Raw genomic sequence first — 15,326 nt, 5'->3', positions numbered from 1 at the left:
AGCTGGAATCATGACCGGTGACTCTGCTGAGTGCAATGAGCCCCTTAGGTCATCTGTGTCGAGGGGGGATTAGGAGCGGTCGGTGATCCCATCAAAGCAATGTGTCACCAGCACCGTGTCTTACCACTGAGCCACACACTCCAGCGAGCACTGATCCCCTTAACTGACTCTCAGCGGGCCCGGCAACTAAGGCGAGCTGACAGCAGGGCTATTTTCGGGCAGAAATCACCCCTGTTTGGACAGGGCCACAGATAGAGATGGCTGGGGCCCATGCCATCGCTCTCCATTAGAGAGACTGAAAAACACAGTGAGGAGCCCACTTTGCCACTTTGCAGCAGAGAGCAACCTTTTGCTCGCGACAGCTCCCAGAAACAGATGAGGGATAAATGTGTTGTGACAGCAGCTAATAAGGTCTCTGTGATCTGCTGGTAGTGTGTCATTGTGTGTGTGTGTGTGTGTGTGTGCACACGTGAGTGCCCATGTGTCGACTATGTTTATACTAAGAGTGTGCTTTGAACAGAGGAGTAAAATGCAGTGATGAGAGCTAAATAGAGCCACTAAAAGAGGTTGTGTCGTGATACATGACTACATGATAAATATCTGACATGCTTGATCATCCTCTGTACTTTTTGTGACAGATTAAAGAACCAGTGGACTAAAATAGAAAGCAGGAACACAAATAAAGCCTCTACAAATAGCCAGAGCCAGTCATAAAGCGCATTAAATAGCATACAAGTCACACTGATTAGCATTTCCTACCATCTATACTCTTGTTTTTGTTGTTGTTGTTGTTGTTGTTGGTAGAGAATCTTGTATAATTTTCTGAAATGAGCTATCTAAATAAAAAGCCTGGCAAGCATAAGTTTACAGTAGGCATCCAAGCAATGATCACAAATAGACCAAAGGATTTAAAAATCAATCTCTAATGCTCTTTCACCTTCTCACTAATGATCATCCGTCCCTAATACATGAGATCATGGACTAAGGCTTGACCTTGGTCAACAAACCAGGAGCTAACCCAATTACCTCCTGCTCTGGACTCTCCAGAGACGATACATTTACCTCACTTCACCAGATAGGAATACAGTTCAATTCAGGATGAGAGAGGTGCATGTTCGAAAAGATAAAATAATGCAGATATTGAACAATGTGAAAGAATATCTTTGTAATTAGTGTCTGTAAAGTGCTTGCTTCCAAGTGACATTTCTTTTTGCCTTATTTAGACCTTAGCAGTCATGTGTTGTGCTTGGCAGCTTTCTGAGCTTAGTCATGGCTGGCCTGGAAACAGCCATGTCAGATGTTTCAACACTGGGTGCTGATGTTGATGCTGTAACACCTCAACTCGTGGCTGGATATTTTAGTAGTGTTCCTGCAGGGCTTCATTACGGTTGTGCAAAATTAGCACCAAGCAGTCTGTTGAAATGTGGTCATATTTAGGACTAGTTGCACTCGTGTGTCTGTTCATGATTTGCAGTATCAGTATGTTACTGATACAGGGTAAAGAAATAACCTAGACCCAGTGATGAGTTGAACTACATCTGATTAACATATAGACACCAGACATTTTGACCTGTCATGGTAGGAAAAGCAAAGGTGTTAATATTTACATTAACAATGGCTACACCATAACAGTGTGACAGTGAGGCGGCCACATAGTACAAGGACCAGGAAACCAAAGCTGCTAAATGAAATTAAGCCATCATTAATATTTACATCTGTGCTTTTCCTACTAAAGAATTTCCAAAGTATCTTCCAATAAATAACAATAATAATAATAATAATTACCATTTGTTTGACTGAAAGTACATCACTGTCAACTATTGCTGAGCAATAAGGTCAGATTATTTCTTTCAGCAAATCGATGCAGCTGATTTGGAATTGCGTGATTTATACTGGATACACTTATGTAAGAAAAAATCTTTCTTACATCAGACATTCTGTCTTGTCATTGTTATGAAAACACCAGTGCCCTGGGTCCATAAAACCAAATGAAACGCAGCTATTACTGACGTTATTAGTTACACTAGTCTGACTAGTCGTCTGCCTTGATAAACATCTGCTTTTTGAAAACTTTATTTGGGGTTCACTTATTTTTTCATGCTGAGTGACCAAATGCTGTCCAAATATTTTCCAAACCTTCCTGCCAAAGCACTTCTAAAGCAAGATGCCTCTTCCCACAAATATTCTACCAAAACAAACACATCACAAAAAATCATTTCTTTTTGTTATCACATACTTCTGTTCAGTTTTGCACCATACGTGTGCTTCTAAATTGGATTGGTTTTATTCATTTATCTCTTGTGCATCCTTAGGGGCATTTTTGTCCTTTTCATTTTTTATTTTTTGATCGTTTTGTTAATCCAAATTGCATACATATTTCCAAGGGTGTGTAGTTTTTGAGGAATTTTGGAATTTCAACCTCAGCTCCTGTAATATATCCATAATACACTGTGTACACAAATTAGAGTTCATAATACAACTATATAATATAATGGAACTGCACTAAGGACCTTAAGGGCCAAAATGTTAAAAATGTTTGATGTCTCTAACATTACAACACAAAATTACACAATCTATTCTATTAGGCTTTCATTCTAAAGTCCTGGCTTCAAAATTTAAGGTTTTACTATTTTCCACCAGGTGAAGCCATGTTTGACCTATGGAGCAAATACATACATTTTCCTGGTGTCCACTAGGGGCATTGCTGCTCTAATATGGGGTATTATAAGCCACTAAAACATATGTATGCAACTGAATGACTGACTTAGAATTTAGGATATGGAAAATAATTTATTTTTTGTGGGGTTTTTTGTGTTTTTTTTCCTTTTCATAAAAACAACAGTGGCATTATTTTTTTAAATGGCATTTAAATGGCTAAAATCCTAAAAATGATTGAATATTTGGTAATCTTGATCAGGACTTATATTGAATTAAAAAATGATTGAGTGAGAGTGGAAAATAATACCAATATATACATATTTTTTATGCAGTTTTTTTATGCAGACCTCAGTGTGCACAAGGGATAAAAGTAAATGTAGGAAACTATTACTGATTTCTTTATCAAAACTATTAAATCAAGACAGAACTGTTTCAAAATGTTCTTGCATTACAGCAGCTTAAAAAAAAGAGCTTCCAATAATTCTCAGGATAGCATTACAGTAATGAGATTATCACTTAAGCTACACACATTCAGTTGTACTGTATCTGCCTGTGCTCTTCTACCATCGCAGTCAAGTCACATCTCACCTCTCTGCAAAGCAACCGTCTCTAAAGGTATTTTCCTTGACATAGTCTGGTGCATAGCAGTGAATATTTGTGCTGTCAAAGGATTAAGACATCACAGCATATCTAAAACTATTACATCTACAATTTATTTTACTGTCCTGACACAGCTGAGCAGACAAGCCATTAATTTTCTCAATATAATGCAGCAGTAAGGAGTTTTTAAAGGTCCCTGCTATCGTGGAGCTTTTGAACTGCCATGCTCGGTACTCCACACACACACACAGAAAATCATTTGATTATAACAGGTTCAATTTGTTGCAGTAAAAGACAGGCAGTCATTTATGTGTGTGTGAATGTAGAGCATTTGACAACGTGCCAGTTTTCAATTTGTCCGCTTGCAAAGAGCCCATTGTAATTTGCTGTTTAATGTGCATATTACAGTCATTTGCACATTGTGCCATTTCCACGATCAGGCACACTGGCATATTGATTAACCTGCGCTTTAGGAAACCTGCAGAGGCTTGGGGCAGACTCCTGGGCTGCTCACCTCCAAAACCCATCAGCCCACCTCCACCAGCCATTCATATCCGGAGGAGGGGTGTGGGATCGATGGCATGCCGGGATGCTATTAGAGCTGAGGCAGCCAGGCAGGCAGGACTTCAAAAGCAAAGTGTGGGAGGAGAAATAACACAAGGTAATTATCTGGGCCCCGCTAGCTACCACCGAGGCAATCTGTAGAGTGGAGGATGGAGGGGGGAGTTGTGGAGGTAGTGTTCAGGATGTCTGTCCATATTTACCTCAACTCACTGCACTATGCTCACAACAGCAATGCTGATAACGAAAACAAAACTTTCCCTTTCTTATCTTGTTACCTGACATTTTTACCTGACATCTATATAAAGACTGTGTTCGACTTACAGCAAAAACCAGATCAATTCTTATATAAAGTTGGGTGAGAGAATTCTTTGATTGTATAACTGCTGATCAGTAAACTGCTGATCAATTTCAGAGTTTACAGAGTTCACAAAAAAGAAAGGTAGTAATTAAGGTGAATAGCATCCCAACCTGTTACTACTGCTGTAGCCAAATTGCCTAGCAAGGTGAGAGGCCATCTGCTTCTCCAGTTAACTTTAAAGTTATGATGAGTGCGAAACCATTAGGCAAATGCTCCGAGAGCATCTGGACAACAAGTCATCACAAAGTCAAGAAAGTTCCACTTATCTAACTGCAGCTTACACAAGTTGATTTTATTGGTTAACAAACATGAAATTCATTCTGATCCTGACTAAGTAACATCTGCACGGATTTTAATTCTCTGATTGCTCATTTGGAAGTGCACACAAAATCTTCAGTCAGAGCAATTTAATATAATTTGCTTCCTCTGTTCCTGAATTTGTGTAATGAAAATAACTGCAATAATCACTGGTACGACTATTCCACTACACGCCTAAAAGCTCAATCCCTAATGACTCATTTCTAATGGAAAGAAAACACAAACTACCACAGCAAGGAATGGATATGTCTGTTTTACATACATATGAGAGATGAAATAAACTGTCTGTAGAAATAGTGCACGCAAGCACAAATATTAACGTACACACGCTCACATACCCCTTAAATAGGGAACAATTGTAAAATTTGCTGGGTCAGCAAGCCAACTCCTACATGCAGCCCTAGGCTTTGTGCTTACCTAGTTATTTCTGCTTCCAGTGCAGTTAATGAGTTAAAGGTCAGTAGGCTGTTATGACACCAATTAGTGCAATGCTTCAAATCACCACTGAAACTCATCATTGCTGGTGGTCGGCTGATGCTTTGAGATTTCAAGAGGAATAATGAGCACAAACCAACACAGGAAGATAATCCCTCAGGGTTTTTGAGAGGTCATATACTGCACTTCAGGTAGTGTCACAGATCAACACAGGACGAGGTCACAGTACAGCCGAGTGTCAGGGGCTATGCTAAGGTTAAAGTGCAGGGACAGCTTTAAGACTTTCGGATCAACCCTTGAAAGGAAAACTTGACTTGATCTTTCTTGAGGATTCTTCTGTGAAACATGTGCCTGCTGAGGGGATCTAACCTGAGCCTTTTTTTTTCCACAACTGCATTGAATAATCTAAATATGTTTTAAGTCAAACTGAAAAACATTATTTTTTCTAAAGAAATCAATCTTTATTTTCTTGGTGCCTGCTTGTCAGTATTGCAATTTGTTTCAATATTACAGCAGATATTGGTCCATTTTATAATGTATATGAGAGCTTACAATAAATATCTAGTGGAATGAGTGTAAACTAACCTATGTTGTCAAATGTCATAGAACAATGGGCCTCTTAAATTGTTAATAATAATAATAATAATAATAATAGTAATAATAATGCAGTAATAACTACAGTCAGTGAGCCATGTCTATCACATTAAATCCAGACACTCAATTCTGACCAATTATGCATACACAGTTTCTGATTGGGTAACAGACACAAAGGCGTTAACAAGAATCAACCAAGTTCCATGTGAAAAGCATATGCACTGAGTCTAACACTGAAAATGTGAAAAAAAAAATCTTACCAAAGATTCAGTGACCTCTTTTTTACCACCAGCTTGCTTCACAAAACATAAAACCCCACAGCACAACCACAGTTAGCAGATAACATCACAAGCAGAAGCACTTGGGGATTAAGTGCTCACTGAAGGGTGCTTCATCAGTACATTGCTGAGAGTAAAATGAATTTTAAACCTTGACTTTTTTGCTCCTGGGTATTCAGATTCAGGAGACAGTCTGAGGATTAAAACAGGCAAATTTGCTTTCACCAGCTGACTTCCTTAACCTTTATGCAACAGCTGACTGCACTGTGGATGACCTCTTATGCCACAGCAGCTCTGAGCTTGTGCCCACAGGTCAGACTGCACCACCTCATTCTCAATGATGGATCGCTAAAAAACAACAGGGCAACAACAACAAGAGCATTGGTCCACTTCCACCGATGACACCTTGATGAATAAACTGTCCAGGCTAATCAATGACACCACGGCAGCAGTAGTCAGATGGTGTCAGAGGCAAACACACTCCCAGGGCCACCTTCAGTTCATTTCAGCAGGTTTTGACTCAAACTGCTTATCAACCAACAGCAAAAAATGCTAAATAAAAAAATACCAACACTTACGCACACACAGATTTACTGGCAGAGGCCATGATAGGGAGGTGTGTGCCACTTGGTGACAGTCACTGTTAGATTAAAAAACAAATGTGTTGTTTTTGACTTTAGCACTGTGAGCCAGTTCGAAAACCTCTGCTCTCTGAAACTGAGGATAATGCCTTTAGGCCTCATTGCTTAACACTACAGGACCGACAACCAAAGACATGTCTGTGTTCAACATAAACACTGTCCACTCTTTCATTCCAGCTTTCACTTCCAGCTTCATATTTAAAGGTTTCATAGATGTCATTGTCCAATTAGATTCCGTTATTAAGACAATGTCACAACTCATACTTTACTTCAGCATTACACACAGAGAGTGGAAACTTTGAGCACTGAGTTTTACACGCTGATTTCTGATTTCTCTACAGATGTTCACAAAAGCACTTCTTTTTCCAGTGTCCTTGTGTAACCTCAGCACTGACGTTTCTTCACAGATTTTTTTCACACAGTCTTTTTGGTTACAAATACAAATCTTTTTAACACACACACACTACAATTCATTTTTATCTATTTGATGCATTTACAGAGGTTGATTTACAGCTACAAACTTATATGTGAGCATCACTTTACAAGCTCAAAATCTTCTTGACCCTACTTTTATGTATCAGTACACAATATGTGTATCAGTCAATGTGAGCTTCAGACAGACAAAACTTGGGGTCTGAAAGCCTTCGTGCAGTTCATCTAACGAGGAAGTCTCACTTGAATTTAATTGTGTGTGTGTGTGTGTGTGTGTGTGTGTGTGTGTGTGTGTGTGTGTGTGTGTGTGTGTGCGTGTGTGTGTGTATGAACCAATTACCCCTAAGAGAGGAGGCAATCTTTTATCCAACCTTGTGAAAAATGTGTATTGCATTTCCCTGCAAAATGTCTGTGATAAGGGATTTCTATTAACTGTCTGAAAGAGAAAAAAGGTCTAATTTCTCCTCTAATATGCATAGTTTTACCAAACTACACTGGTAAAAAAATATGACTAAAGACATGCACCAAAATATTGAAATGTTTTGTAATCCATTATTACAATTATAATCAGACAGCATCAGTGGGCGAGAACATATGTCCAACTTTGCCTCTGTTTATTTTTCACAATTGCATAGCTACATGAAAAACAGTTCCCACAGGCCCGAAAACAGCCCAGCACTTTCATCCTGCATGGATTCTAATTTTGGAAGTCTTTTATTTCCACATGATTTCACATAAATGCAGCATTTCATGACTGACGCAAACTTTTTGATCACACTTTCAATAACATTTCTGTGCTCGCTTTTGAAAAATTAGTAAAAATAGCCACAAGGCATAGATAAAGGTATATAAGCCACAGAGGCTTCATGCCTAGACAAGCTGACACCACACCTAAAACAATTATATTATTTTACATTTTCAGTAGCATTTAATGTCATCTAAATGCTTCTGAGGCAGTTTACCTCCCCAAGATGAAGACCCTAAAGGGTTATGTCAATTACTGTTTGCTCAAAGTCTGCTCAAAGGACTCAAAATTGATACAGCAAGCCATGACAAGCATCCCATTCAGAGCTGCCAGTAGCAGTCAGTCCTGTCCTCTGGTGAATGTTTTCGTATATCTGTTGTGTTTATTCTGCCGCTATCTCTTCTCTGTTCCAAGGCCTACAGAGCCTCTCAGGCTGATTGACGGAAAGAGGTTCTGGCTCCTGCCAGAGAAGTATGACTGACATCCCTGAGATGGAAGAGAGCCAACGAGGATTTTACTGTCACTCTTGGACATGCAGAGGGCTCCAAGATGGCAGAGGGTTGATATGTCTGAGAATCAGCTTTTACACATGGAGGCTGCTCAAGCCACGTAGGTCTGCATGTAATAAAAAGCAGTTCTAAATGTATATATCTGTGGTTTGTAGTAGGTGTTATGGTTCCCATAGTAACGCAAAAACACATAACTTACTTCCTTTGTAACCACTGAAGCCAAAGACCAAAGTGCCTACAGTTTCACTTTTTCTTGCAACAACACTGACGAGCAAACAGGTCATTCCAACACTAGATAACCCACATGTCTCTGCAGGTATCAGTGCTCCTGGCTTGTATCAGCAAAATGCCTGACATCAACTCACACCACAAAACATGCAAAATCAACGCACTGCAACTTGGCTTTTCAGCACTCCAAGAGATAAAGCAATGAACGAGTGAGTAAGAGTCTCCCTATGTGAAAGTGCATGACATGTCACCCAGAATAGCTCAACAGATGGGCAGGATCTCATCACTCATCACACACACATACAGATACACACTGACACACTCACCCCTTCACACACCCCCATGCACACATCACACAGCAGCTGCAGATGTGCAGCAGTGGGAGTCTGCAACTTACTTTTTTGTCATCTTTCTGGCCTGCTGGCTGCGCATCCTTACTGTGGTTGTCAGAGGAAGGCCTGCCACTGGCATCCGTCTGCCTGTCGTCCAGTTCATTCTGCTGATCGGCCCCTGACCGAGGAGAGCCGGGTTCCGCCTGCTGAACGCCACTCTGGACCTCCATCTTCCTCTGCAGTGCCTAGAAAAGGTATAGCGAGAAATGGAGGAGAATAATGCAGGAAAAAAATGGATAAATTAAACAAGTGAACCACACACAAGGAGTCACAGATTTGTTCTCACAGCCATCACTCTCAGATACACACAGATCTGCGTGTACTACCTAGACTGCTGGTTTCCACTGAGGTGCAGATGAGTGCAGCAGAAGACAATAATACGAAAATGTTGCCTGGCAGTAAAATATCTGCCGTATGGGTACTTACAAAATTATTATTTATTATTATTATTTTATTTTTATATTATATTATTTAGTTTAAAATCTGCAAATAATGTAATGTAATTAACTAGTAATAACTTAGTAACTATATCAAAGTAAGACTAGAAAGAATTATAGATAAACACATTAACAACAGATGACAGAAATCACTTTAATAACACTTAATAATAACTTTAGTAATTACTTTAATAACATTAGCAATGGCTGAATTCCATTTAGGTGAGGTGGTTACAGGGTGCTGATATTGTGAACTTGATGGGACTGAGTCATTGTCAAAAAAAAAAGTCTCACCTGTTTTTCTCCTGCTATGACAAGTTAAAACGTGTCCTTGAAAGGTCTATTTAACCAATCTATGGTTATCACTTATTGAACATATATCAGGGTCAATTCTTTCAGTTACAAGAGAAATATTTCTAACCCCAGAAGACAAACTGACTGCACAACAATGAAGATGACAAAAAAAAAAAAAAAAAGAATGTGTTTCACTGCATTATATCAGTAGGTGCATAGTGTTTTCAAGTCCCCAAACAATAAAGCAGAGACAGGCAAAGTAAAGGACAGAGTCACCTTGTCTGAAAGCCAAATCAAAAACTAGCCGTCTGAAACGAGCAGCCGGTGATGTTTAGCACCTAGCGGCTTCGCTCTGTATTCTGGGGCCATCAATAAGTTATGAGGTCAGTTGGTTGTTCTCTCAGCTGAGATGAGCTGCCTCATAAATACATATCCTGAAGGACCTTTTACTGAGCACTTCAACCCCGCAGCACAGTGAGAGCAGTAAGACAGGTGAGCGCACCTGTTGGCCTTTATAAAGCAACCCCTGTGACGTGAGTGTGACGTAGCTCACGCAAACATTATCACCTCGTTGGTAATGATGGCTGCAAATTAGTCACTCACTGCGGCTGATGGTGGCAAACTTTGAATGGCATTTTATACGCCTGTTGTTGTTGTTGTTATTATTGCAATACATACAGTAAGTGTCGTATGTATCTGTAGGCTACTAGTTACCTAGCAGGTGAGGCCCGGGGTCAGCACTAAATTTTAGGTTGGAAAAAAAAAAAAAAAAACCTTCAAAGTTGGCTCCTTCCTGAGTTGCTATTGTGCATCCGCCTGCTTTGCCTTCACTTCACACTTAGGCAAATGAAGCCGCAATTACCAATGGACATTTTCACAACACAGCTCCAGCAACATGTATTATCTACCGCTGCACCGGCTTCGAGCGACTTCTACACATTGTAACAAGGTTATGTCGCCGCTGACTGGGCTGCGTCCGTCAGCGGCGTGTCGTGGCACAGCAACATAAGCAAGTCGCAAAACAATGCCGAAATACCTCTGTCACTTCTCGGCTCTTCGTTATGTCAGAAGCATATCAAGAGGAAGATGCGGTAGTGCAACTTGCTTTACATCTCTGTTGTTGCTCTGACGCGGAAAGCCACAGCGGTCTGGGGCAGAACAACAGGCGAGCGGTTCATTTAGTTGTCTGAGAAGTTATTCCGCGGAAAGAAAAAAAAAAAAAAACTGGCAGGGACCGTGTGAGACACTTCAGTCGCCGCTGAGGAGGCAGCGCGCCGTGTCACAGCCGCACAGACCCGCTGCTGCCGCCGCTGCTGCTGCTGTCACGGCGGGCGTGTCCCCGCTGGCTGTCACCAAACAGTCCCTCCTCCCTCCGAGCCCCCCTCCCGGTCCGACTGAGCCAGTGTCAAAAATGGTGCCTTCAGGCGCTCCTCGAAAGATCCTGTGTCTGTCAGAAATGGCCGCCGCAAGTGTTTTATACTAAGGGAATTCACTTCGATGCCTCGGCCGCAGACACAAAATGTATGTGTTGCAGTTGGGAAAGAACAGCCCACAGCAGTGGCCCCCCTTTTTTAGTTGTAACTTCCTCTATTATTGTTTATGGGGGGGGTGAGCTTTCTGGCTTCTTAAGGGGGGCGTGTCAGAAAAAGTTGAAGAACCACCGGCCTATAATAAGCTATAATCTTGGCACTCATCATAGCTGTTACACTTGCAGATAAGTAGCCAACATGGAATAATGTTTTATTCATAAATGCTTCGGATGCAACAGAAACCTAAAGGACTGACACCTCGTTGGAAGGAGACTAATAAATTCATGCTGTAACACTGTAAGGGTATTTTTGTTTGTAGGCCAAGACTAGTTCTTCCTTATTTGTTTATTTGTTTGACAACACAGTGTGTTTCTGTAGATAAAGTCAGATTTTGAACTAAAACCAACATCTAATCTATAAATAATGAAGAAAAGACAGAAATATCGGCCCAGACTAACCGACTAAAGTAAAAGTTAATATAATTTTCGCAATCAAACAACAGTGCCTCTCTGCCTTTCTAAACGTCTTCTCGACGATATTTCCTACAGTTTATGAAAGCAGCAAAGGCTCCTCTACAGTGGGAGGGGCCGACCTCCCGGTTGTAGGAGAGGTGAAGCTCGGTCATCGCTGAACAGGTGAGACAGGTGAAAAGAGATTTATTATATAACGTGTAAAACGACTGGACCTTGATATTTAGATACAAATCTACAAATAATATTAATCATTATAATCCTCATCATCATCGTGACAGTGATGGTGATAGTAGTAAGTACAATATATTTCAGTTTTATTTCTTTTAATCGAATATATTTGCTTGAAGTTATTTTTAATAGTAAGAAAAATGTACTTCTGATAACATGAATCTGTAGCCTAAAATAAACTAGTGTCATTAAACTTCAAAAGTCATACCCATCTAATACTTTAAATTAACAGTAGCCTAATTTTGTATTGCTCTGATTTATTTATATATGTTTCTTGCTTCAGCCACACTGTTAGCCCAGCGCCCTATTCCTTCTGGCTTACCATAGACCTAACTTGATCACAGTTCAATTGGTTTCATTTACAGAATTTTTTAAAGCTTGTAAGGTAAAAAAGAAAGTAAAAATTAGAGAAATTAATTACTATAGGGAATTAATCAGTTAGCCTCAATGATGGCCACAAGGTGGCAATATAAACTCAGTAAACAGAGAGTAGACTGTGGCATGTTTGAAGTATCTATGTTTGGATATAACAAAACAATGATACTGCTAATGTAATCATACTTTCTCAAGCAATAAAATTCAATTAACAAGAGGCCTTTGGACCTTCTATCTGCTCCGTTGTCTTCTCTATGTTAGTAAGAGTCTTGTAAATGTGATGATAAGACTCCAGTCGGTGTCATACAGCATGTACGAGATTTACTCTCTTTCTTTATTTATGCTATTTGATCATTGTTAAGCTCTGTGTGCAGTGTTTACCCTAAAGATGGGGCCCTCCATCTGCTGAGCTGAGCTATAACATGAGGAAGCCATCATATGGGTGTTGGCCCCCTCATCTTCATCACCCTCCTGCCTGCCTCAGCTTAAGAGCCATACTGGTGCACCCACCGTCTCATCCAAGGCAGAAGGGAATTCACCCAAACGAACAACTGCTCTGACAGGCGGGCCTTCGTCTGTTCTGAGAGAGCTGCCGTTGCCAGGGAAGGCAGGCAGGCAGTGAGAGAGGCAGGTGGATCGACAGGCGAACAGGCGGAGGGTAAGGCACTGCGAGGAGCAGGAGACTGGGCCCTGTACATTCAGGCCCCTCAGCATATCCAGGCAGGCATGTGTCCTCTATGGAAGCCAACAGGGACACACAGTCAGGCATGTCAGTGGCCCCAGCCGGCACAAGCAGATGTTTTCTGGGTATTGTTGTTCCGCCTCTCTGGTAATTGTTTTCCTTCAGGGCCAGCCAGTGGGACAAGGTGCCAGGTTGTGTTGTGGGAAGGAGTTATGGAGAGATGGAGAGACAGAGTGTATTATCAATCAGTAATGGCTTTGGAGGCTGTTGTACGCAGGCTGTCCAGCTTTTTCCTTGTGCTCCATGTGGCAGCAATACAAATGGCGAAGGATAAAGCATGTATTATGAGATTTTCCACTGCAGTAAATTTATTTAATGTCTGGTTTGGACTGCAGCAGGGTGGTACAGTGTGTGAGGAAAAATATAATTGGACCGGAACATCCAGATTTAAGCCCCTGTGTCAACACTTGCTAAAATATCTATCATGAGCAATGCATTAAGAGGATTTACCCTCAGGAATCAGTCAGTTGTGATTAATAATGTGTGATTCAGTAATGTGTAATTGTAAATGCGATATTATACATTTGCCTCCGATTTTTAGCTAATCGTGAGCTGATGCGTACATGAGGCTTTTGCAGTATATTGGTATTGTGAAGTCAGTTTACCCTCACAGACACTTAGCAGTTTGTTATGGTACAGAAAACATCTAATGCACTCCAACTGTGTTAGACACTGAGTGTTATCCTGTTATCCCATGCTGAAAATGCCCTCTTAATTAGCACAGTGAACTACTGAGAGCTTAATATAGGGTCAAATTTTCTCAAGACCTTGTTGAGCGCAGAGACCAAAAAGACCCACTAGGGGGCACTTTGAGACTTTGGATCAAAAGCAAGAGCAAGTGAGTCTCTTTTTGTAAACTGTTTTATACTTTGGGATTAATTCACAGCAAATTTTGAGTACTTCACATAAAACTCACTCAATTTTTTTTTTACAAGCTACTGTTCTCTCTTCTCCTGGCAGTCTTGTATTGTGCATCATAATTGACAGACCTGATAATTGCTTTCTTTATTCTCGGGTTTCATGTTTTTTTTGACATGGCTCAATCCATCATTTAAATTGTGTGTCTTTTCAGTGTTGCTGTTCAACAACCATTCCTAAGAAGATGCAACCACTCATGAGAGGGATGTTGGGGTAAGGTCTCATCTGTTGTTGTGGCATGCCACACTCCTGGGAAGCTCCACTAAAAGCCAGTGTCAGGATGTTAAGCTTTTTACAGACTGATGCAAGATGTAAGTAATTTGATCCAATCATGTTTTTATTTATATATATATATATATATATATATATATATATATATATATAAATATATAATTGTAGGTGTTAAGCGCACTGTTAAGAGCATGTGGGGAAGGCAGACAGAAAAAGCTTCAGCCATGGAATCTGCTGTTCACACGCAGAGCTTTGGATGAAGACTGTATTTCATAATCTGTCTCTACTGCCAACAGATGCAAGTGAAAACAGAACCAACGTCACATCTGCCTTTTCACTATTTTTGGCATTCGTTTGTATAATCCCATTGTGAACACCATACTAGTCAGTCAGAGAATTTAGACCTTCTTGCTTTCTGTGTGTGTGTGTGTGTGTGTGTGTGTGTGTGTGTGTGTGTGTGTGGATGTTTCTGTTTGTTTGGTGTTTGTTGGACCTTTTACTCCACCACACTGCGGCGACGTCTAACAAATGAAGAGGCATCTGAGGCCCCGCGGCTACGGGGTCACACGGCAGCCTTGTGAAGTTGTGGCAGTTACCAGCACGTCTCGCTGTACGCTGGCAGGACGAGCCACAACAGTCCAGCCTGTTTACAGAGTAGCACCTTAGGCCCCCATATTTCTCACACCCAGGATGAAGGAGTGACAGCATCTGTGGGATAAGCCTGTGTTGGATGAGATGGATTTACACAAGAGAGAGTGGGTAGCATACCTGAACAGAAAGGAGGGTGGCTGCAGTGACAGAAAGTTGGGACAGGGTTGTTTGAATTTTAAAATGAAGTGTTATATATTTCCTGCATTTATCCAGAACAGTCATGATGAGGTGACGGATGTTTGTTGACACAATTTGCAGGACAACTCTTCCTTGACCTACACACCCCCATTTACTTTTAGTATTTGGCTCCACTTTTTCACCATTGTGTTTGTATATTTGTTGCTAGCATGCTCCTAGCCACTGAATCACACCTGTCAAACTCATATCTCCCATGACTAAAACTCCACCCACTGTCGGCATAACTGACAGCTCAGGCAAAGTTCAAACACCTTCTCCAAAATACAGATGCTGCGGTGTGAGAGAAGAAATACCCCTGAGTCACAGAACAGAACCAAGAATTTTAGCTACACACTGATTTTTGTCACTGTTATATATATATATATATATATATATATATATATATATATATATATATACATACATATTACAATATAGCACAATGTACGGCTCTAAAAATCACAGTTCTTCTGTTATCCAAGCATGATAAATTAAAAAATGAATCTTAAGCCTGAGGCT

At 40.6% G+C, this 15,326-nt stretch overlaps 1 protein-coding gene across 4 annotated transcripts in view; it reads right to left on the bottom strand.

Moving 5' to 3' along the window:
• Positions 1-10,847, bottom strand: part of rbms3 (RNA binding motif, single stranded interacting protein) — a 265,127-nt gene extending 254,280 nt beyond the window's left edge. For 2 of the 4 annotated variants that reach the window (XM_071501325.1, XM_071501326.1), the window contains exons 1-2: positions 10,520-10,847; positions 8,758-8,937 (exon numbers count right to left, since the gene is read on the bottom strand). In XM_071501325.1, coding sequence (XP_071357426.1) covers positions 8,758-8,922 — 165 coding nt within the window. In that variant the 5' untranslated portion in view covers positions 8,923-8,937; positions 10,520-10,847. Of the gene's footprint in view, positions 1-8,757; positions 8,938-9,759; positions 9,963-10,519 lie in introns of those variants that run through there. The other 2 variants (XM_071501322.1, XM_071501324.1) reach the window with 2 other exon arrangements.
• Between the last annotated feature and the right edge of the window lie 4,479 nt (positions 10,848-15,326).

This window comes from Trachinotus anak, unplaced genomic scaffold (assembly GCF_046630095.1).
Source record: "Trachinotus anak isolate AG129_WGS33_773 ecotype Australia unplaced genomic scaffold, CSIRO_AGI_Tana_v1 ptg000016l, whole genome shotgun sequence".
NCBI lineage: Eukaryota > Metazoa > Chordata > Actinopteri > Carangiformes > Carangidae > Trachinotus > Trachinotus anak.
This window is presented reverse-complemented; position numbering and strand designations above follow the sequence as displayed.